At 40.2% G+C, this 25378-nt stretch overlaps 1 protein-coding gene across 4 annotated transcripts in view; it reads right to left on the reverse strand.

The window, feature by feature from the left end:
* SNX25 (sorting nexin 25) overlaps positions 1-25378 on the reverse strand; it is a 151442-nt gene that overhangs the window by 90639 nt on the left and 35425 nt on the right. For 3 of the 4 annotated variants that reach the window (XM_075556812.1, XM_075556811.1, XM_075556809.1), the window contains exons 2-5: positions 16575-16659; positions 11892-12108; positions 5882-6054; positions 437-623 (exon numbers count right to left, since the gene is read on the reverse strand). In XM_075556812.1, the coding sequence (XP_075412927.1) occupies positions 437-623; positions 5882-6054; positions 11892-12108; positions 16575-16659 (662 nt within the window). The remainder of the gene's footprint in view (positions 1-436; positions 624-5881; positions 6055-11891; positions 12109-16574; positions 16660-25378) is intronic. The other variant, XM_075556813.1, reaches the window with a different exon arrangement.

Below are 25378 nucleotides of genomic sequence, written 5' to 3' on the forward strand. Positions count from 1 at the left end.
AAGTATCTCTGCTGTGATAACTGAAGTGATTTCCTCTAAATCAAGTCCTGGAGAATTTCTCAAACTGGTCAAAACAATTAGTCATATACCCCTTATTCTTAATGCTGGACCTCTGTACTTTTGAGGAAAAAATTAAAGCCAAAGCAACGGCGACACTACCATTTCAAAATATCATCTCCTTCCCCGGCTTCTCTAAGGTATGCTTCTGAGCAGACACTCATTCAACTAAGTGAGTTTCAATCTAGTATAGACTGATTATTACAAACAAAAAACTAACCACTTCCAGAACTAAAGGAGAAGCTAGTTAAATTTGACTGTCACTAAATGATATGATTTATAGCCTTTCTTTATTTCTGCTTCCCTGGCAACCACACTTTTGTATCTAAGAAGATGAAAATTAATAGCCACGAGTTACCTATAATGAAACACTAAATACCTTAGTTGCTTCAAGAACTCAACATCAGAGTTGCTGTTAATAAGCTTGATGAACTCCTCATAAGAAGGAGCGTAAGCGTAGGCTCTCTTTTGATGTCCATCCATCTGTTCCCTGTATTCCAAGTGGCCAAGGAGCATCTGGTTAATATAATCTGGGTCACTCAGCAACTCCACCACTGGCTTCAAGACTGCGGGGAAGAAAGCACTGATGAGCAGGAGGGTCTTCTTGGTAGGGCTCCCTTTCATGTTACACAATGGAAACTTTACTTTTAAATGGCCCAAAGGGCAGGAATTACAAACAACCCAAATATTCACAAAAATACACACACGGCTACCGAGTCCTCTGGGCGTGCTACCAAATACATTTACATTCGAGTAGTTCTTTTAATACATGAGCTAAATGTCAAGGAATAGTGAAGAGTCATTTTGAGACCAAGATGCTAACAAATTTAGCAAAACAATAGATTTTTCCCCTCCTTTTTTTAAAAGGCTCCACATGTTTTAACCAATTTTAGCTGCCAACGATGAAAGTCAGTACACTTCCAACTGGGCAAAGCAAAGGCTCATGGAGAAAACTGCTTAAAAGCCAATGGCCCTGTTACAAATTCCTCCTACTTCAGGTTAAAAAGTTTCCCTACTCTCAACTAGTAGGCACAGTTGGCTAATAACTGGGATAATAAATAAGACAATTATCAATGAGATAAAAGGAATAAATAACTAAAATAAACAGAGTTATCCATTTGAAATTCTGAAATAAAGAATTTCTCTTCACTACTTTTCTTCAACTATCTTTTTCCTAGCTAATCATTGTCTTGGAAAGAGCTAACTTTTATAGTAATCATATTGTGGTATATTGCTATTGTTCAGTACTGTCCAGTCAGTTACAACTCAGAGACCTTGTGTACAACAGAAAGAAACACTGTCTGGCCTATATCAGCCTCATAATTGGTATGTTTGAGCCCACTGTTGCAGCCACTGTGTTAATCCATCTTGGTAAGGGTCTTTGTAAAAATTATGGTCTTCTCTCTGGACTGGTCCCTTCTAATGACATGTTCAATCAAAGTATGTGAGATGAAGTCTTGCTACCCTTCCTTCTAATAAGCATTTAACTAAGATTTGTTCTACTGGCAGTCTACAGTATATTCAACATTCTTCACCAACACTATCATTCAGATGAATCAATTCTTCTGTGTTCTTCTTTATTTATTGCCCAGCTCTTGTATACTTAGGAGGCACAGGAAAAATACCATGTCTTGGGTCAGGCACACCTGAGTCATCAAAGCATTATCTTTGCTTTTGGATACTTAAAAGTGGTCTTTTATAGCAAATTTTCCTGATTCAAAGTTTGACTTTAATATCCTTGGGAACTTCAATACGTTATCAAGATGTTGCTTACTGATCCAATTGTGGAGAGGATTTTTGTTTCATCTTGATTTGCAATCCAACTGAAGGCTGTAGTCTTTGGTTTGCACCAGGGAGTGCTTCAAGTTCTCCTTGCTGAATTTCAGCAAGCAAGGCTGTGTCCTCTGCACAAGGCATGTTGTTAATCGTCCTTTGATCCTGATGCCACTTTTATTTTCATGCGCTTCAGGTGCTCAGATTACTTGCTCAGCATACAGAATGAATAAATATGGTCAAAGAATACAACTCCGGCCCACCTCTGCTAATTTTAAACCAGGACTATCCTCCTGTTCTGTTTGAACAATTGCTTCTTGGTCTGTGTACAAGCTGGGCATGAGCACAATAAAGCATTCTGAATTTTCCATCGTTCACAGTGTTTTGCATAGTTTGTTATGATCCACAGAGTCAAATGCCTTTGCATAGTCAATAAAATACAAGTAAATATCGTTCTCATAGTTTTGCTTTCAGTCAAGAGCTATCTCACATCGGCAATTATAACCCTCATTCCAAGTCCTCTTCTGAATCTGGCTTGAATTTCTGGCTGCTCCCGCTCCATGTTCTGCTGTAAAATATTATTTGCATGCGATTTTAATTATTGTTTAAGGGCTGTCGAGTTGGATCAAACCTGAATCAACCTCACACACAACAGAACCAAGTACTGCCTGTCCCCGCACTGTTCTCACACTGTTTATGCTAAGGGTCTTCTTTTTAACTGTCCCTCTACTTCGTATTATAATGCCCTTCCACAGGGACTTGTCTCTCCTGATAATATGTCCAAAATACTAGAGATAAGGTTTCCTTATCTCATTTCTACAGAACCTTCTAGCTCAGCGGTTCTCCACCTGTGGGCTGTGACCCCTTTGGGGGTCAGACGACCCTTTCACAGGGGTTGCCCGATTCATAACAGTGGCAAAATTACAGTAAGGAAGTAGCAATGAAGATAATTTTATGGTTGGGGGGGTGTCACCACATGAGGAACTGTAAGAAAGGGTTACGGCATTAGAGAAGTTGAGAACCATTGCTCTAGCCAAACTTCTTCCACAACAGATTGGTTCTTCTGGCAGTCCATCGTATATTTGCTATTCTTCAACTAACACCACCATTCAAATGCACCAATTCTTTTCCAGTCTTCCTGATACTAACGAGAATACGCAATAACTTCCACATTCTGTTGAATCATCCATCTTTCTCTGGAATAGTTACTACAAGGGATCGCTCCCTGTCAGTTGGCCAGGGAGCTGTCTTCTAATTTCTTGGCACAGGCAAATCAGCCTTGCAGCACTGCATTACCGGTAACTGGTTGGACCATCTCAGTTGTTATTCTTCAACTCCAGGAACTTTGTCTTTCGCCGGGAACTTCAGTTTAGCTTGGACTTCTTCTTTCAGTACTCTTGGTTCTTGATCAGATGCTCTCTCCTAAAATCGTTGAATATTGACTCATTCTTTTTGGTGGACTGACTGTATATTCCGTCCACTTTCTTTTGATGCTTCCTGAATCATTCAACGCGGAGCCCTCGTGGCACAGTGGTTATGTGCTGAGCTGCAGTCCTCAAAGCCAACAGTTCAAAATCACAAACCGCTCCTCGGAAGAAAGACAGGGCTTTCTGCGTCCATACAGAGTTAGTCTCAGAAACTTCTGTCTGTCCTATGAGTTGGCATAGACTCAATGGTAATGAGTTTGGTTTGGGTTTAGAATCATTCAATATTTCGCCCATAGAATCTTTCAATATTGTAACTCAGGCTTGAAATTTTCTTTAGTTCTTTCCGCTTGAGAAATGCTCAGTGTTTTCTTCCCTTTGGGCTTTTTAGTTCCTGGTCTTTGCATACTGTATCATAATACTTTGTCTTTTCTAGCTGGCTTCTGAAATCTGTTCAGAGTTTTTCATTGTGTCTTCCATTCATGTTAGTTACTCTGCAATCGTGAGCAAATTTCAAAATCTCTTAGGACATTTGCTTGCTCTTTTTATGACCTTTGGCTTTCTTCACATACCAGGCATGTCCTTGGTGTCATCCCCAGCCCTTCAGGTCCTTTGATCACCAGTGTTCAGGGAGTCAAATCTATTCCTGAGATGGTCTCTAAATTTAGATGGGATACACTCAAGGTTGCATTTTTGTTCTTGTGGACTTGTTTTAATTTTCTTCAACTTCAACCTGAACTTAATATGAACAATTGATGGTCTGTTCCACAGTCAGCCCCTTGTTCTGAGCTTCTCCATCACCTTCCCATAGATTTAGTTTATTTGATTACTGTGAATTCTATTTGGCAAGACTCAAATGTATGTTGAGTTTCTGTTATTGAAAAAAGGTATTTGCAATGAATAAGTCAGTGGTCTTGAAGAAGTCTACCCTGTAATCCCCAACTTCCTTCTTTTCCAACTATGACCCTTCTTCATTTGCAACTTTTTCATTCTAATCACCAATAATTATCCATGCATCCAGAAGACATTTTAAAAATCAACTTGAGAGGAGCTGATCCCAGGGGTTTGAGTGGAGAATGGATGTTTTGAGGATGATGAGGGCAATGAATGTACAAATGTGCTTTACACGATTGGTGTGTGTGTGGATTGTGATAAGAGTTGTATGAGCCCCTGATAAAACGATTAAAAAAAGAAGAAGAAAAGAATCTTTGATCAAAATATATGGTAACAGTAGCTTGGCACCATCCTAACTTACCTCAGGGGAGATATTTATAGGTCCGTATCCAGTATGAAATAATACAGATAGACTCTGTGTACATCGTGCCTAGTTTTCCTCAATGGTAAAATTTTGCCAAATAAAATATTGGTATTGATAGAATCCAAAATAAATAAATAAAAATCAACTTTAGACTCCAAAAGTTGGTAAAAATTTACAATTTCATCTTTGATGCATAATTTTAGTAACTGTCATATTAAATGGTTTTCTTCATTGACAGCCATGTGATATTATCCTATTTTTGATAGCACTGTGCTTCTGAATAGCCCCTGGAATGTTTTTGACAATGGATATAATACCATTTTAGTCAACTTTTCATTCTCGGCAGAGTAGATTATATTAAGTATCCTTTTAAAAATGTTAATACCAATTTATTGCAGCTCACCATCCATAAGGTATCAATCCTCAAGCATTCCATTTCAATTCTGACAATTTCTAATAGCCGGTGATTTACTTTATACATTCTATATTCTGATTACTAATGGATGTTTGCATCAACTTTTTTTTCTCATTTTGAGTCATGCTCCACCAGCCAATAAAGATCCCCCAAAGTGTGTTACATACACATGATTGAGCTTGACTCTTCTTTGAAAAGGCAGCTCTTCCCCAGTTGTATTTTGTGGGGCTCATGTTTCAGCGGTATACGAAATAAAGTCCCACTGCTATTCATGAGGTTTTCCCTGGTTTCCACTTCTTAACTGTCAGTTGTTATGTTGTGAGATTGCATGTTGCTGCTATGAGGCTGGAAGCTATGTGGGCAGTACTGCAAATACCAACAGGGTCACCGATAGTGAACAAGTTTCATAGAAGCTTCAAGACTGAGACAAATAAAACTGATAAGGCTGGAGATCTACTTTTGAAAAAGAGTGGCCAGTGAAAGCCTTATGGTGCCATAGTCCTGCTTTTATTTATCCTAAATTCATAAAATTATGCACAGGCATTATCAATTAATCGTATAGCAAAGGTATACTTTATAATGCTACTGCAGAGTTTGAAGACATAGCATGGTTTCATTAAAGCATGTATCATTGGCCTAGATAACTAAAAAACTATCCTAAATGAATACTTCCTGTGTAGAGCATAGAACCAGTTTTCCTGTGTCAAAATAAATAGAATGTTTTCCTCACTAGACCATCTGCTACATAAAAATTTCAAGCTTAACATATATGACCAGAGAGGTTCGCTTGATATGACATTTAAACTTAAAATCCTGATAAGACTTTAATTCCCTCAAGTTCCACAACATAGAAGAAAGTTAACAGGGGTGTCCTGCAGTGTTACCACATTAGTACGAAGCACATTAGTTTGCACAATTATCACTGCATTAGTAATATCAATTTTGTAAGTCTACCTTTTGTTGTGAGAATTTCTGCAAGCACTATACGCAAGCTGAGAGACTGGGCATCCTTTGAGGGGAGCAGACAAAACACCAGAACCCTCGAACATGTTTGTAGAAATCTTACTTCATCATCTGAGTTCTTCAAGCATGCATGCAGCACAAAAGGCCTTGGCAGTTCTTCATGTCTAAAACAATAAATAATTGAATGGAGAGACGAGGAAGAAAAGAAACTTCTGGGAAAAATTCAGTTACAGACCATTTAGTAAAAATGCAGTGGATGCAGGAAAATACCATATGCTTCAATATGTTCGTTTTTAATAATGTATCACCTCTACTAATATTAACAATGTTCTCAAATGCAAATGATTGTGTTTAAAAAACAATTAAAAAATCAAACTCATTGTTCTGGAGAGGATTGTGACTCAGCAACTACAGGACAGGGCGGGAGCGCCCCTTTGGGCGTCTGAGGCTCTAAAACTTGATGAGAGCAGAAAGCCTCATCTTTCCCCCAAGGAGTGGCTGGTGGGTTTGAATCCCCAACCTTATGGTTAGCAGCCCACTTTGTAACGTGCTACACCATCCACACTCCTCAATATCTTATATAGAAGCCAAAAACTGTAGTTGCTACCCGGGGTGGGAGAGAGGGGAAATATGGAGTGTTAGTGGGAACATTCTTTTAAGATTTCCAATCAAGTATTGGAAACTACCTGAAGTCACGTCAACAGTTGCAGGTCACTCACAAATCATAGCAGCAGTCCAGAAATGTATTTCTTTAACTAATTGTTTTTAAATCATCTCTAAATGTGATCTACAGTTTCATTTTGAAAAACAAACAGAGCACAAACTAGGACCCGTGGCCAGCTTTCCTGACAGAGTGACCACGGGTCAAAGCATCTCAGAACGGGGAAAGAGTGCTGTCCAGCGGCGGTCAGCCGCAGGAGGCAGGCTGGAATGTGACACCTTGTCATTAGATCTCCGTTTAGGCCCATTGTGAATTCATTCTGATTTGTAATATTTTCTGCTTTCTTTTTTACTGGGGTTTTTCCGTTTTATTTGGTCAATGGTGCTGGGTGCTATTTTGCTTTTTGTCTTTGTTTTGCATGTGTTTCTGTCTAAGGAAGTTAGAATGGATGGATCTATGAAGACAGCAACTGATTAGTAATCATCTGGGGGCACAGAGGGGGAGAGGGGGACAATGGGGAGTCAACAGCAATGGGTACAAGTCGGAAGAAAATGTTCCAAAGTTGAGTGTGATGATTGTAGACCCCTTTTTAATATGACTGAATTGTATGCTTTTTTAATGATAGCTCAATAAAACTTTTTTGAAAGTCTAAGGCTATTTCTAGTGAGGTGAGGTCTATGACTGATGCTACATAATTTGATAGCCAACTGCCTTTGGTACGACTTAAAAGCATTTACTAATCCATCTTGCCAGCACTGGTGCTTAAAACCAACCCCATTTCCACACCCGAGTCAATTATTTGGAGGATCTGGATGAAGAGTAATAAAAAGTGGAACCTTTAATCTCTCCCTTTCCCACAGCATTATTACTATTAAAATAAACAGAGTAAAACGTATACCAATTCAACAACTTCTATGTGTAAGATTCAGTAACACAGATTACATTGTTCAAGTTGCGCAACGGTTCTCGCTAATTTTTCTCATGTGAGGGCTTCAACAAGTTCATGGGGAAAACCCCTATTATCTTTTAATTCCAGTTTTTCACAAATTTCTTAAAGCTCCCTTGTATTTCTTCCAGCTAAGAGGGAAAATCTAAGGGGTGTTTAGAATAACTGGATCCAACACTGAGAGTTAAACATTAAGGAGTTATGGAAGAAGCACACGAGGTAGTGGCGAGGGACTGAAACAAGTAAATGCAGGTTTTTCGCTGCAATGGCAGTTGATTCCTAGGGGAGGTTCTTCATCTTTTACAACAAGCTAGATGAGCTCAGTCCTCACATGCAAAGCTACCGCCAACAGAGAGATGTGATGGTCCGCCTTTACATATGCCCTGATACACATTGCCTTTTAAAAAATGATTGATAATTCTGAGTACTTTAAACTCTAGCTATACTCCTAGTTGAGGTAATATTTTAATGTGCTAAGACTAAGAGGATGTTCCTATGTCATGTAAACCACTTTTAAAATAAAGTAATCGTATGTAATTGGGAAGGGTGGCCAAAAAATCTACTACAAAAGAAGCTTCTTGCGGTGACGTGAAAATCCCCTCGAAGCACAGAGCCCCCTTTCTGTCCCAGGAGGAGGCAGATTTAGAAGGAACTTGGTCTCCACACTGCTACAGCTTCGTTTCTCTTCTAGAGCTGAGCTAGGGCAACACCTCTCAGGCTGTGAGACAAGCCTGACCTATGGAGTAGGGAAAGGTTCTGCTTCCTTGGACTCCCGTGAGGTCCGCATGACATTCTTTAAGTAGTGAACATGGAGCCAATAAAAGATCACAAGACCTGTGACTACTTCTAGGTCAGCAGATGTCTGCCTAGCCTTCTGGTGAGTTATATGTTTCATCTCTGTAGCATCCTTTTGCCCGTGTGCCCCCATCACCTGTTGACTTCAATTCCTACTATTTACCTCTGGGTTTGTTTGGCAAAATGGACCAAAGGCCATTTTACCTCCTTAAAGTTTCATATGAACATTATTATTATTTAATCCTCACAGCTATGCCAAGAAAGAGTTAGATATCACCATCACCATTTGCTAAGTGGGAAATGAGCGATCAAAATGGTCACATGAATAGTCTAAATCAGAGGGCTACAGCAAGAAAACTAGCTTTCAGATCTTATTCTGGCGGACTCTCAAGTCCACACTCTCCCAGTTACCTCACAATGAGCGGGTGCAAAGGCAAAGGGGGAAAATATGTGGAAGAGGAAACTGTGTAAATAAAAACATTCTCCTTTTTACCTCTCAAGTAGCATACTGGTGCCTGAACCACAAAAGATGCAGAGATTTTTTAAAGAAAGTCTGAAATTACAGATGCTATTGACTTAACAGCATAAAAAGAATCATTTTCAGATTTCCCTGAAACATGCGGGAATGAGGCAGATGGGACAAAGGAAGCAGAGACAAGAATTAAATGGGATCTGGATTGGCTTAAAGCAGCAACAGAGCGATGGGCCTAGAAATAAATAGAGACTGACCGGAAAGCTGCCGCCACACAATTGCCTGACAGTCAGCCAGAGGATGTGTTGCTTTTATTAATGCAATTTATTATTCTCTTTTCTTATATTGGCCAATTCAAATGGGTGACGCTAAGGCTGCTAAAGTCATTTTGCAGATGAAAACGCTGCGCACCAATAGAGACTTCTAGGCTGAGGGCACTTGAGGAAAGCAGATACAGACACAGCCATCAATCTGAGGCTCGCTGTATGCTCGCCTCCGTGTGTGCTCTGTATGAGATGATGCACCATCAGATATTGGCTCCATAGGGTTCACCTCGAGGGCACGATGATCTATATGCAAAACACCAGTGACCTACCACAGAACAGCGAGATTTTTCCCCTTTATTAATAATTACTAACTAGAGCTTCCAAGTAGACCCTTAATGTCAGTAATATACCATAAATCTACCCGTGGCATAAGAAAATTAAGAGCCCACAGAAAAAGAGCTTCTACTAGGGAATTAGTTCTCTGCTTCCATTGGTCTGACACTTTACCTATAAAAATTATCTTTATACTGTCTGTAAATGCAGCAATGTCAGCCAAATGAAAACTATTTTCTCATACAGAAGTTAGATGGACAAAGAAAAACTAAATTTCTCTATTTGCTCTTTACCCAAACCTAAACCTCTCAGTCCCTGACCAAGAATAAGGCTCTAATGTAAAATACTGTCTTTGGGCTTTAATTTAAACAGCTTACTTTAAAATGAGCCTTTTACTGAATTCAAACAAATCTTTGACAGTCTGCCGACAGAACCATGGGACACTTTATATAATGATACCACATCAAATCAGCAGTTGGTCCAAGAGGTTGATGAACTTTCAGAAAGGAAGAGGCTGAACACAGCTTTTGAGACTGCAGGTACACCAAGGCTTCGGGTTTTTTCTTGTTTATGTGCACACCCATTTACTTGAAGTTACTTTCTCTGCAAGAAGCTGTTTTCAAGGGTGGTTTGGGGAGGACCCTAACATTTGCAAGAGTCTGTCAGGGAATCTGTAAAGTCAACTACTGCAATCATTGGACAGGACCCGAGCCTAGTCTTTCACTCATTCGCACCAGCATAGGGTGAGCTTCTCCAAAAGCCACGTGGCATGTGATGACATCACTGCTTGGGTGGCTGACTGACAGTATCCCGTGTGTCCCATGTACTTTGAACACCTCTTAGATTTCATTTGTAATGCAGCAAATACCAATGCAATAAGTGGTGAACACGTAAATATTTAACCGCTGGCTCCTCAAACGGGGGTGAGGAGAGAAACTCGGATTTGTAGCATTGAAGAAGTCCATGGTCTGAATAGTTCTACCACGGCCACTTCCAAGATACCAGTGTGGCATCCCTGCACTCCAGGGTGTGAAAGTCAGTTCTCAGCAGCCAGTGCAACGCTTAGGTAATGCTGAGCTCAACAATGCTTAAACTTGTAAGCAGACTTTAGATCAAAGTCTAAGACACACTGCTCTACAGTAAGGCTTTACAAACTATGGGCTGGGACCCATGAGGAATGGAAGTAATTTAAAAAATTTTTTAATCAAAAAGGACAGTAAAAGAAAATTTTTAATAAAAAATGATAGTAAGTACCAAAATTATTACAGACAATAAGAATCATTTTATGAGACTCACATACACATACACACACAAAGTTTACAAATACTCATCTCCCAAGACAAGAAGCTGAAAAACAACGGGCACTTGATGGCTGTGAATTTTCCCTTCATAAGCCTGAGACGGCTCATTCTCAGCAGAGAAGACGATTCACAGACAGAGGCGGTATAAGTGAAAGTGGAGACCTGCTGCATACGTAGCAACCAGATTCCACTGCAAGAGCAGCATCTCAGGGCAGACCAGGCACTACTTTCACACAGATGTACACAACAGGGTCTCTTAAAAGAGAAAATGGGTTACCGCCTGCCCATGCTTTTTCTACTGTTTTTTCCTACCTCGTCTGTATTTTTCAAATACTTTCATCTCTGAATTAGAGGTAACGCAGTGATCATTCCCTGGGCTGCTAACCACAAGGTCAGCAGTACGAAACCACCAGCTGCCCCTCAGGAGAAAGGCCAGGCTTCTAAACCCTGCAGGGTTACAGTCTTGGAAGACCACTGAGGCAGTCTAATCTGGGCTATTGGGTTAGAATTGCCTCGATGGCAGTGAGTCCGGATTTGGTGAGAATGTCAATGGAAACAGGACACATTAACTGCAGGTATCACGTCCTAACCCGACTGAGCCCAGTTCCAAACCTGACAATAAAGGCAGACGGAGATTCATTTCCATTAAACTACTTTCTATGTATATGTTAAAAGTGCTACAATTCAAGAGTATGATAAACACTTGATGTCCTATAAGAAAATCTAATAATGTGAGAATATTTAATGTGCAACAAAAATAGCCGTGTTGAGGTCTTTTTACACAGGTAGATGTACTTAATGGGCACAGGCAAACCTTTTTCAAATGTTACAAGATAAAGTGCTAACATGCCTGAATATTAGCTATTTTCATACCAAACCTTTCTAATAACAACCTATCAGCTCCACTATTAGGTTTCTTAAAAAACAAACAAACCAATTTTAGATATTTTCATGCAAATGCCATAAACTATATTTAAAGAGTCTAAAAATTGTCAATTGACTGACAGAGTAAAATGCTGTATTTAAATTTTCATTCCTACACATTGTTTAAGTTGCTTACCAAAGAAAGGTGATTCCTGATTAAAAAGTAATAAAACAACATATCCTAACAGAATGCTACAATTATCCCCTCAGTAAGTCTTTATATTTTCAAGAGAAGAGGCAGGTTGGTCTTGATTTTGACCCTTGTTTGGCGGTGGGGCAGGGGGCTCACTTTGTAATGGTTACCTGGCATTAGCAGCTTTCAGGTCACAGAAATGAGTGAGCAAAGTTCTCACAACGTCATTGCAGACAAGTTTAACCATATCCACATGACTCAGCCTGTGGCGCAGCTGTTTGGCGATTTCCCAGAAGTCTTCTGCTAGCAGATGGTAAAGCTGTCCCTCATCCCTGCTGAGGTGCCCGTACCAGGAGAGAATGTAGTCTCTGTACGTGTAGTCGAACACTGCCAGGAATAAACAAAGCAGTAAGCAAAACACGCCTGAAAACGCGAACACAGGACAACCGCTACACTGCAATCCGGTCACTTAAGATCCATCTACTGCTTAATATTCACTAAAATATAAAGAATGTAGAAAACAAAAAACTCAGGGGAAGGTTGTGACCTTTCTCCCTGTGGTCTTTTAAAAGACCCACGTTCTGCCCACGCAGAATGTGGCCCTGGTGGTGTGGCGCAGTGGTCACATGTTGGGCTGCTCACCACAAGGTCTTACATTTTCTTGAAGAGCTCAAGTTACAAATGGTGTATTTTGGCTCCTCTCCAGATAGATTTTTGGACAACAAACAAAAACACCTGACAGGGTGACAACACAGGGTGATGTGCTACCACTTTTGGGGGCCCTGTCAGATCCAATTCCATCCTTCCCTCTCGGGCCTGTTGATCCTCTGGTTTAACACTCAAAGTGACCCCGTTGGACTCAGAGGAGAAATGTGTGGAGCTAGGGTACTCGCACCTTGAAACTGAAAACAATGCCCTACCACGACCAAGAGGCCAGCACTGCAAAGGAAGAAGTGTGCACGTTCATTTCAGTACCTCATTTATAACGGATTTTCAGCAAGTGGGCCTCAATGTCTATATTGCTAACCCCTGACAAGAAAAGAAAAGGCAATGCAGAGGAAAAACAAAATCAGGAGACTTTACAAACATCTTCTGCCATTTTCTGTTTACTTCTAGGTATTAATTTGAATAAATGGCAGTTATATTTTCTGGATTTTACAAAATCAGCCAGATTGCATTCTTATTTAGAATAACTATTCACTAAGAAGAAAAGGTTTCTGATCCCGATGGGAAAAAATTACAGTAAAAAATAAAGTAGGTGAATCCTATAATCCCCTTGCTTGGCAATAAACAAGTAGATCATGGTTCCATGCATTAACCTGGTTTGATCTTCTCACTGAAAGCAAGCAACTTGTTCAAAAGAAAATAGGTAGCAAAGCCACGGTTCCTGTACGCCCCCAAACATTCTTTCTATTCCATTCATTGTAGAAAATACATCTCTCGCTACAAGCATTGTTGCTTTTGTTGAAATTTAATATCAATTAAAACTTAATTTCAACTTATGACAAGCAGGGAATCAAGTGATTATTAAAAAAGAGAAAGAAAACCCATGCCTTCAAGTCTAGTCCAGCTCATAGCAACCCTACCTATATTTCCAAAATGATAAATCGTTACAGGAGAAAACAGCCTCAGCTTTCTCCCATGGAGTAGCTGGTGGGTTTGAACCACTGACCTTGCAGTTAGCAGTCCAACACTTACCTGTCAGCATCACCAGGGCCCCAAGAGTGATTATCTTTAAAATATTATACATGCTAAAAGCTTACTGTGAAAGGTATATTCAGCTATAAAATGTCCTATTACATTTGTCAACAACACTGCATGTGTTAATTAGTAAAACCCCAAAGCTGCCAAGTGGATCCTGATTCTGACCCAACAGGAGAGAGCTGAACTTCCTCACAGGTTTCCCACAGTTGTGAATTTTTAGGGAAGCAGAGTGCAACATCCTTCTCCCACAGCCAACTATTGGGTTCAGATAGCTGACTTTTGGGTTATCAGCCAAGTGCCTTCACCAAAGACCTGCAACCAGGTCTTCTTCATGTTAATACGGCTCTATCTATGTCTATGATAATAAAGTGACAAACCAATACAAATGAAAACATGCATACATCTAACCCATTAAAAAACTACCTAAGTTCATTTATACACGTGTATATATATGTGAACAACATGTTTCAAAACACAAGTTAATTCAAGAAGACAATAAATGGTAGCGTTATCATATGGTCTTTATTAAGAAACCAGGAAGGACCCTGGCGGTGCAGTGGTTAAGTGCCCCGGCACGCACCAAAAGGGGTGTGTACCCATCAGCTGCTGCAGAAGAATCGTGTGACGGTCTGCTTTCATAAGGAGTGTGGCCGTGGGATGCTTGGGGAGAAATTCCTTCTATTGCTTTAAGTCAAAACTGGCTCAACAGCGCCAGCTTTATTTAGGGTTTAGTAAGAAATTAAAAAGTACTAATTTTTAAGAAGAAAAAAAATAAATGAACATCGTTAACTGCATTGGGAAATGAAAACACACTTGTCTTCACTGCCAGAAAAGAAAGAACCTAAAAACATAAAAATTCAGATGTACTTAGCCCTCAAATCTATTTTCTACAACAAAGGAAACAGGGAGGAAAAGGAGAACCACTGAAGATTGCAATGAATGGAACAATATGACTGGTGCTTTAGATGTTGGTAGATTAATATGAAAAGAAGGTAAGAATGTGGGGAGAAACTAAAAGTGAAGAGACCATTTGTGAGACTACCATGTTAGTCCAGATTATATGGTGTGTTAGTCCAGGTTGACTAGAGAAACAAGTTGATAGACACTCATACGTACATAAGAAAGATCTTTATATACAAGAACAAATGAATATTGAGAAAACATCCCAGTCCAGGTCAAGTCCATAAGTCCCATATTAACCCATATGTCCAATACCAATCTATAAATTCCTCTTCAGACTCACAAAACACCTGCAATGATGCTGAATGCAAGGAGATCACAGGCCAGTGGGTGGAAAGTCTTGTGGATCCAGTGGCAGTGGAAGCATCTCAGCACTGGCAGAGGTCTCCACGTGGCTCCTTCAGCTCCACGGCTCTGGCTGCATCAATGTAGCTCCAAAGGACTCATCGTCCGTAATGTCTCCCAGGGAGTGAGTCTGTGTCCCGTCTCCAACTAGCTATTTATCTCCTTAGCACCTCCAAATGAGGTCATCAAGTTGCAACCTGATTGACAGGCTAAACTCCACCCCTTCACTCTTAAGTTTCAAACTGACAAGAGATTATGTAACTACCACATACGGTGTTAGGTAATCCCTATCGGTGCATTTACAGAACAAGGAACCACTCAAGTTAAGAAAATAGTACTAGCAAGGAGAAAGCTCCAAGTGAGCCTTTTTATTTATGTTTTTTTACCCTGCTTTTTCCGGAACAATTCAAAGGTTCAGCCAGCCCTGCGCATTAGGGAGAACACCATGAGTATAAATGTCCATGGTCCAAATAGCTTAGAACACAGCAATGGTCCTCACTAACCAGGAACAGGACAACACAAAGTCCACTACACACTTAGATGACCTTGATGATTTGCAATGTTTTTTAAAAAGCAATTCAGAATCACTATCTGTATTTGGAAGCAAAGTTATCTTCTGGGACGATATGGGGTTATTGGTTTAAGTCATTAATTGATCTGCTCATTCATTCAGCAGAGAAATGTATGTGAGTAAATAAAAGCCACCAGGTAGAGCCTGTTACCAGGTGAGCTGAGCTTAAAGGGGTGGGAGAAGTCACTGTCTTCCAGGAGCAAGTCCTGCTTCCTGTGTCTGATGTGCTCGTTAGACACTCTGGGAACCTCTAGAACTGGCCACAGAGCGAGTCTAGTAAAAGAGCTTTATCAGGCCAAGTTCCCCTTATCTACAATATGTTCCCAACACAATAAAAATTCTGTAATTGTTGGACAATGACCTTGTTGTATCTTCTGGCATCATTAAGTGTTATCAAGTTATGGTCCTTTTTCATAACCCAGGTCGTTTGCTAATGTGTATATTCACGGCTGACATTCAGAAAAGTATTGAGAACCAATAAAAACTAAAAGAAATGCATTCACTTTGAAGCGTGCGTGAACATTGGATACACGTGTAAAGAACGCTATAAAAAGGAGAGCAGTGACATTTTCAGACATTCAGAACACTGCCTTGTGACACAAAGTGCTGAAAATCTGTATTCCCAATGCTTTGAGAAGGATAACCTTTTATTTAAAAATCATATTCAATTCAAAAACGTTCAAGTTAAAGTTTAGAATACTACTGAGCAAACAGTGGGTACTTGATAGTTACTGGATTAAATTCTGTGACCCTAATTCTGAGATGATTCAGGGTAGCCTAGTGAAAATTTGGTTATGTAGCTAATGACATCTCATGCATTTAATAGCTAACATGTCACGATTAGGAACTCTTACGAATGTATTTCTCCTTATTCTTCCCTATAACTCACTGTCACCCCTTAATTTGGTTGATTAGTTTGTTCATAAGTGAGACTGGGCACATTTATCCCAATCACCACTTCCATTTTACAGAAGAAAAAAATCTTTCCCAACTACTATTTTAGGACACAGAAGGAAGATCCTTGCTGTATACACTAGAACTAGTTACACGTGGTGGCCTAGCTTGTAACCAGCAAATACCTACTCAGTAAATGTGAGTCTTTTCTAGTCAACCAAAACATTGAGATTGATTCATTCAGTCATCAAACACAAACACACGAGGAAAAACTCAGAATGCTCTCTATAACGAAGACAAGACGGTCTAAAGATCATTCTGCTTTCAGAACATAAAGAATTGCTTTCTATAATAATGACAAGCTCTCATTTAATCTTACCTTCTTTCAAAGCCTTATCCATATTATGAGAAATTACGACCCTTCTAGATTGAAATGACTCATTCACGTTTCCAAACACAAGATTCTGAAATACAAGACAAAAAATGATATACAATTTTAAAGTGAATCAATCATTCATTAAACTAAAACTAATAGCATAAAATACCATCTAAAATATTAAGAAAGCATATTATTGACAAATCATAAACTTGTTTTGCAAAAATAGGTAGGTAGCTGCTTACGATTAGCTGAGATACTTTTTAAAAGGATTTCCCTATCAGGTATCAAAAGCATGGTGCCAATGATAGCAATAAACAAATCAAGAGAACAACAGAGACTATATAAACAGATGTACAGATATCCAAGGATTAAAAATATCACAAAGAAAGAATTTGAAGTCAGTGAGGAAAACAGAAATAATGTTGGGATAATTTGATATTCATGCAAGATAAAAGGTCACTTCCTACTTCACACCTTACATAAATAACTCTAATGTGATTACAGAACTTAAAACTTTTTAAATAACTAAAATACTTACAAGGAACTAGGGAAAATCTGTTTATAATCTTAGGATGATGAATGAGTTCCTAAAATAAGGCGGCACAAAATCCAAAAGTTATAAACAAACAAAAATAAGTCTGACAAATGACTATTTGAAATAGAAAATTCCTATATGACAAAAACACTGTAAGCAAAATATAAATGATAAATTGGGAGATGTTATCTGTAACATATGATGTGGAGAACTATTATTTAATATCTAGAGAGTTCCTGGGAATAAATTACACTAAAGAAAAAGAAAATCAAGAGACCAGTGAAAAGGCAAGTCATAAAGGATAAAACGATGACCGACACATTTACTTAAGTGCCAACCTATTTTTCAATTATAGAAATACAAATTAACGTGACATACTACTACCAGACAGCCAAAGAAGATAAAGACCTACCATTCCTAATAGTAGCCAAGATACAAATAAGGAAACTCACTGCCATCGAGTCAATTCTGACTCATAGTGACCGTATGAGGCAAAGGAGAACTGCCCCTGGGGGTCTTCAAGAATGAGAATCTTTACGGATTAAAAGCCTCATCTCCCCCCTTGCAGCCCAATGTCAGCCCAAAACATAACCACAGGGCGATGGTTGTACACGTTGGGGGAGGGCGTTCATCTATTTCCATAAGGTTTTAAGGAGCTAACCAATGAAAATGTTGAAGAAAGCATCACAATTGCACTATAGGAATTCAAGCTTAATAGTGGTCCGTTAAAAAAAGTGTCTAAGTTATACTGTATATTTTTATTAAAATCATTGTCTTAAGATTTTAGTTCAAAAGATAAGCGTTTTCACAAAAATTTTTAAAAGGTAACTAAACCATATATACCAAAATTCTAAAAATCTCTCCTTTGATTCAGTGATTTCACTACTAGGAATCTATACAACAGAAATATTTACATATATGCAATAAATATATACACACAAAAAACAAAGAAGCATATCTCACTTATTATAAAAGCATATTAATTACAAAACTGAGCCTGACCCAAATGTAATTACTAATCAACATTGCAAACAAAGCTATGATGCGTTAATACTTTAATGCAGCCACTGAAAGGAATGAGGTAGAATTACACATACCCTCCTGGAATATTTCCATGATGGGCAAAGATTTCTAAGTATATATCCCAAACCATTAAATGTGTTTTCGTCTAGGCTGGGGCAAAGAAATTTTTATTCCTAATAAATGATACTGTTGGGCAAAAAAGTTAAACAATGAGAGAGAGGGAGAAAAAGAGGGTGCAGAATTAAAATCTCACTATCTGATTAGTCAGATTACTTTAGAGGAATTTAAAAAAACTGACCACATACCAAAGTGAGTGAAAGCATGTAACATGGAGTTAGGGTTAACAGTACTGCCTTGGGGGGGGGGGGGGGGGAGAAACTGAATCATCAGAGCTCGTAGGACGTGTGGAAATGACAAGTGCGAGGCCAGTATTAATTACATGCAGTATCACAGAGGAGATTCACAGTCTGATCCCTCACCCAACAAGCAAGGGTGAGGAAATCGCTCTCTCTGCAGGCAGCCCACACCAGCACAGGGGCAACCAATCCCCAGGGCCCTGGGCCACCCATCTGGGAGAGAATTTCTAGTCCATAGCTTCATGTTATCCATGGCTCAAATACCAGTTTCACTGCTGCACATTCTCGTTGTTATTAAAAACAAACCAACCAAAAGCCACCACTACAATTCTTTAGTAAGAAGACTTTGAAAGGCTTTATGATGTATTCATCGCCACCATGACGAAAGACATCCCTTTATGCTATCAAATTACAGCATTTGACATTTCCCCAAGGAATTTTTAACTTTAAAACTGTAATGATATGCAAGGCAAAAGTCACTTAATGAATAGAAGAAAAACTATATTCAACCATTTCAAATACTTCTCTAGCCTCTGGGTAGCTCTCCATAAAGTTAGAAGGCCAGGTTGTTTTATTGGAATTTTTTAAGTGTACTTAATTTTTTAAATGAGGAAAAAGGAGGAATGTTTAAATTGGAGTGCTTGTTAAATACAAGGCAGAACTGAGATAAATACTTCTAGAAAGGCTAGCTGATAGCTAGGAGCCTCAGGGTGACAGCTATTAACCAAAAGGATGGAGGGTAGAGTTCCCCCTGGCAAGGCCTGCTGATACCCTTCTGAAAATCAGCCGTGGAAACTATGAAGCCCAGTTCTACACTGACCTATATGGAATGTGTCCACCAGGAGTTGGAATCAACCTCACAAGTAAAGTAACTATAACGGTTCATTTCAATCGTACCTTTTAAAGCTTTTGCAAATAGCTTGTTATAACCTCCCAATTACAGGTATGGTGATTTCGGTATACAGTATCAGATATAAAACCAAAATCATACATTTACTTGAAATATTCCTGAATTGGGTTATTTTTTTAACATCTGTCTTTCAGGGTGAGAGAAGCAAACATGACTATGACAGACAGTATATATATTTCTGGTATTTGACAACGCGTGTGGATAGGCATAGTCTCAACGTGGTTTCACAATTTCCTTCTGTCTTAGACCTTAAATTCTGAGCACCAGGTTTTCAGGAGGCTGTTAATTCATAGTGGGAATCCCAGATCCATTTTTCAGCCTTCATTGAGTTCATTCTGACCATTGATCAGCAAGGGGAAAAGCTTTTCTCTTCAGCAGAGTGTGCTGGGAAGTAGATTTCTGGGTGGGGCAGCCTAGCCCTTAGGTACTGGCCTGGGTGTCTACCCTTAATGGAACTTGCAGTACTAGGGTCACATAGTCATGAGTCATACATATCCCAACTGCCTTCATCACGGGGGCCAAACCAATCTCACAAGCTTTTCTTGTGTAAAATGGGGTATGACTCCCAGTCACAGCCCTTTTCTCTCTTCTATGGTCCTGCTGGCCACTGTGAGGAACTAATCTGCCAGTCAATGATTTTGTGACCATATCCTTTGGTTTCCACGTGCTATGTAAGCGGCATTTCTGTGAACCCTTTGACACCATTACGGGCTCGTGCTGTTGGTCTCCCTCATCCAGATGCTTGACCTTTGTCTGCAGGGCTTTCTACTCCTCGAAAGACTGATGGTCTCTGAAACCCGCAGGAGCAGTTCTACCCTGTCCTGTAGGGTCGCTACAAGTCAGTACTGAATCGATGGCACTGTTTGGTTTGTTGGTATGGTCTTAACTCTGTCCTGTTAAATAATAAATGTTAAGTATGTAAATGATAGTTGAAGTTGCGGGGGGGGGGTCTCTTTTCTCCCCTAGAACACTCCAGGACATTGAGGAGTCTGGGTGGTAATGGGGAATAAGCCCCGGGCTGCTAACTTCAAGATCTATGATCCAAACCCACCTGCTGCTTCCCTGGGGAAAAAATGAGGCCGTCAGTCACTGTAAAGATTCCGTCTCTAGGGAACCAGTGGAGAGGTCTGAGGGGCCAGCCCCAATCCCAACGACATGGACAGTTGCCCCCCCCCCCCAAGAAGAACGTATTTCAGAGGATGGTACTGAAGCTGCAGCTCAGGGAGAAGGACATGTCTGATCAGAGCACACAGGAGCAAATGAAGGAAGAGGAAGAGAGAGTGCAGCACATCCTGGCCCACCAAGCCTTGAGGACGATATTCCTGCTCAGAGCAGCCAATCCACAGAAAGGACCATATGGCCGGCCCCACTATGAGCCAGGACATCCCTCACTGACCCATAGCCTACAGGGGACAACTCTGGAGACACAGTATGGGAATTCTGCCAGATCTGATCCTACCACACCGAGGCAAAACACTAAGGGCGTGCAACAGAACAGCAAGGGGAACAGAGCAATGAAGTCCCCAGGGAATACCACAAATAGACTTTGGGGCCAGGGCTTGGCACCCCATCAGACTTGACTGGAAAACACTGCTAAAGGCCAACAAACAGTCTTTGAACTAACTACAAGATTTTCTTTTTTGTTGTGGTTGTGATGTGTTGTTTTTTGTTTTGTTTTATTTTTCATTGGCTTTTTGTTGTTATTGTCTTGTCTTCTTTTGTTGCTTGGTTTTGATCTGTCTTGTTTTTGTGCATGTTATTATCTCTGTAGGTCTGTCTAAATAAGGTAGACTGGATGAACAATCTGGAGGAGAAAACAACAGAACCAACAGTTCCATAGGGGGAGGTAGGGAGAAAGGAAGTGTTGTTTAATAAACCCAGGGCAAGGGAAGAACAAGTGATCCAAATTGGTGGTGAGGAGGGTGTCGGAGGCTTTGTAGGGTGTGATGAAGGGTAATGTAACCAGAGGAATTACTGAAACCCAAATGAAGGCCGACCATGATAGTGAGACAAGAGGAAAGTAAAAGGAAATAGAGGAAAGAGCTAGGAGGCAAAGAGCATTTATAGAGGTCCAACTTCAAGCGTGTACATATGTTAATATATTTATATGAGAGGATGGGGAAATAAATTAATGTGCATATATTTATAGGTTTAGTATTAAGGTAGCAGATGGACATTGGGTTTCCACTCAAGTACTCAAGTACTCCCTCAATGCAAGAATACTTTGTTCTATTAAACTGGCATTGTATGATGCTCACCTTCCCAACACAACCGCTGAAGACAAAGCAGGTGCATAAGCAAATGTGGTTAAAAAGCTGATGTTGGCCAGCTGTCAAAAGAAATAGCTCAGAAGCAACAAAGCCCACATGGAAGAAGCATACCAGCCTGTGTGATTACGAGGTGCCGAAGGGATCAGTTATCAGACATCAAAGAACAAAAAAATCATATCATTGTGTGCTCACCTTCATGATACAATCATTGAAGACAAAGGGGTACATAAGCAAATGTGATGAACAAAGCTGATGGTGGCCAGCTGTCAAAAGAAATAGCATCTGGGGTCTTAAAGGCTTGAAAGTAAACAAGCGGCCATCTAGCTCAGAAGCAAGAAAGCCCACATGGAAAAAGCACACTAGCCTGTGTGATCATGAGGTGTCAAAGGGATGAGGTATCAGGCATCAAAGAACAAAATATCATATCACTGTGAATGAGGGAGAGTGTGGAGCGGGGACCCAAGTCTGTCTGTAGGTAACTAGACATCCCCTTACAGAAGGGTTGTGGGGAGGAGATGAGTCAGTCAGGGTGCAGTGTAGCAACGATGAAACATACAACTTTCCTCTAGTTCCTAAATGCTTCCTCCCCCACCCCCCGGCCCCACTATCATGATCCCAATTCTACCTTACAAATCTGCCTAGACCAGAGGATGTACACTGGTACAGATAGGAGGTGGAAACACAGGGAATCCAGGACAGATGATCCCTTCAGGATCAGTGGTGAGAGTGGCGATCAGGAGGGTGGAGGGAGGGTAGGGTAGAGAGAGGGTACCAATTATGAGGATCTATATATAACCTCCTTCCTGGGGGATAGACAACAGAAAAGTGGGTGAAGGGAGGCATCGGACAGTGTAAGATATGACAAAATAATAATTTATAAATTATCAAGGGTTCATGATGGAGTGGGGAGCAGGGAATGTGGGGGTAAAAATAAGGAGCTGATTCCAGGGGTTTAAGTGGAGAGCAAATGTTTTGTGAATGATGAGGGTAATGAATGTACAAATGTGCTACATATATATGGATTGTGATGAGTTATATGAGCCCCTATAAAATGATTTTTAAAAAAGATTAAGTCTCAAAAAGCCTAAGAACCAGTCTTACCCTGAGTCATATTCATTCGGCTCAATGATAATGGATTTGGTTTTTCGGAACTTTTAATTTTTATTCTTTATTTTAATTTCAATTTGCAGGTCTACTTGTCTTGTGATACAACTGTATATTTCTTTTATGTCTCCAATTCATACTTAAATATAATGTATAAGCATATATTTGTTATGTCTGACTATTGATGAATAAGTTAAGTGCTTTATTCTCTCAACTTAAAAACACCTTTGGGGACATTTTCTATATTGGTTTTTAAGTAAAGCTCCTACGACTTTTCAACTGGATTTTCCCATTTCGTTTTTGATTCTCACCACTCTTCCCACTCCATCTCCTCCCACAGATCACTGGCCCTAATTAGAAAGAAAAAAATTCGAGCGTATTCTGACTCAGAGCACCTCACAAGACAGGGTAGCGTTGCCCCGAGGGTTTCCGAGGCTGCAGATCTCACCTTTCTCCCTCAGAATGCCTGGTGGGTTTGAACCACAAACCTTGTGGCTAGCAGCCCAATGTGTAACCCACCCCACCACCAGAGATCCTTCGAAAGCCTCACAATCATACCAAACCCATCGCCGTGAAGCGTACTCCTACTCATCCTGCTGGACAGAGCGTTATGCCTCAGAGGGTGTCCCGAGCTGGCATCTTTACTGACGTATGAGGCCTGCATCTTGCTTCTACGAGGATGACCAGCTTGTCTCTTACCATCTTAGCACATGACCCACTGCACCTCCAGGGCTCTTTGCAAGGAGAGCAGAGGAGAAGAAGAAAATAGCATGGAGTCAAAATCCTTGTGACAATGCAGAAAATTCCACCTTCAGAAAGTAATACCTGTGGAGCCAGAGCACCCTCGTGTCTAAACTATGACATGAGCAAAAATTTGTCAGTACATACTTTCTTTCAAGTCACTAAAGATTGAATTTACTAGTAATTATCCCCACATGGAATGTCAGTGAAACTGAAAACATAAATAAAAGCAAAATGGGAATAAATTCCTGTGCCCAGATGGATGAGCAAAAACCATCTTCATTATCATTCTATTTACAGAATGAAGAAAAGAGAAACTTTCCCAAAAGACTTGTTAAGGAGCATGTTAATTTCTCCGATCTGCAGGGGAGGGTGAGGAGAGAAAGGGGGAATCAACCAGGATCAATCTAGAACCCCTCCCAGGGGGACAACTAATGGAAAAGTGGGTGAGGGGCGATGGAGGACGATGTAAGATATGGAAAACATAATCTATAACTTATCAAGAGCTCGTGAGAGGGGGCAAGTGGGGGAAGGAGAGGGAAGAAATGGGCAGCTGATAACAGGGGCTCAAGTGGGGAGAGAATGCTTTGAAAATGATGATGTGTAAATGTGCTTGACAAACTGGAGGAGTGTATGGATTGTGATAAGAGATGTAAGAGCCCCTAATAAAAGTATTTAAAATTTTCCTTTCTCCTATCTGCATTGACATAGCTAGAGCCTACCTCTGCCAACCAATCCACTTTCTAAAATCCTAGTTTTAAGATGAAAGGAAAATGTGTGTACTTTTTCCATTATTACAAATGATAAGTGGCAACTATAGTCACTCTTCCGGATCTCTAAGTTAGACTTCAAATGTATTCTAACCATTGAGGCCTTCCTTGCTTTTAACCTTTCATTATTCATATTATACTACTAGCTCACGGCCACTTTCGAAGAACCAATGTGATTGCTATGTAAAGAAAAATACTTTTATTCAATGAAGATAAATAAAGTTCACCTTCAATTTAATATATCCACCTAGCTTACAACCAGTTTGCCAAGAACGTTTTTAATTGCAAAGTTAGTTCTTTGGGGAGAGAAAATGAGGTTTTCGCATGTAATTGCTCATTTTTAAAATGTTTTCCACTGACAGGGCAAAACCTAAAAGCTTTTCTCTCATGTGTGTAACTAAATCCTCAGCATAAGAAGAGATGTCACCATGGCAATAAACCCGTTCCTGAATATGTATCAGCTTTCCATTTATTCCTCAATAACATCGGCTTTTAGTCTACAGCCATACCATGCTGGAAGTTGTCTTCGTGTGGCAGCTCGAGCACCCTCTCAGGAGGAAAGGGTATCGATGAGAATCTGTGCACAGCGGCCAGAGCGCGCTTGCATTTTAGCAGCGAACCAAGCGGGGACTATCTGGAACCCAGCCAGCCCGCATACCTCACTGTCCATTGTTTTCAAGCACGGCGCTGCTCACTGCGTTGCTTCCTGTGGGTACACAGATGGGGTTGGAACAGCCAACCTTTGAAGTGGATTTCCTGTACAGTCTCTTAACTGGACTACTTAACTAAACAAATGCCTCTCCCTTCTTTTTTTTTTTTTTTAGTTTTGGTTTATTTTGAAAAGAAAAACAGTCGTTGTACAGAGTTGAAAAGGTGATGGGTGTAATTTCTTGTAAAGCTATTGAAATGGTGGTCTATCTCACAAAAATAAACACAATCGCCGGAATCATCACCACCAACCACATGGATAGGTCACAAGGCGGAGCTCTTCCAAGCAGTCTTGGGATCTGGCAAACCCCTGGGATCCCATGACTAAGATTCACACGCAAACTATGTTACTCTCAAAACCACGCTTCCTTCTAACCCAATCCTATT

The sequence above is a fragment of the Tenrec ecaudatus genome, chromosome 8, assembly GCF_050624435.1.
Source record: "Tenrec ecaudatus isolate mTenEca1 chromosome 8, mTenEca1.hap1, whole genome shotgun sequence".
Classification (NCBI taxonomy): domain Eukaryota; kingdom Metazoa; phylum Chordata; class Mammalia; order Afrosoricida; family Tenrecidae; genus Tenrec; species Tenrec ecaudatus.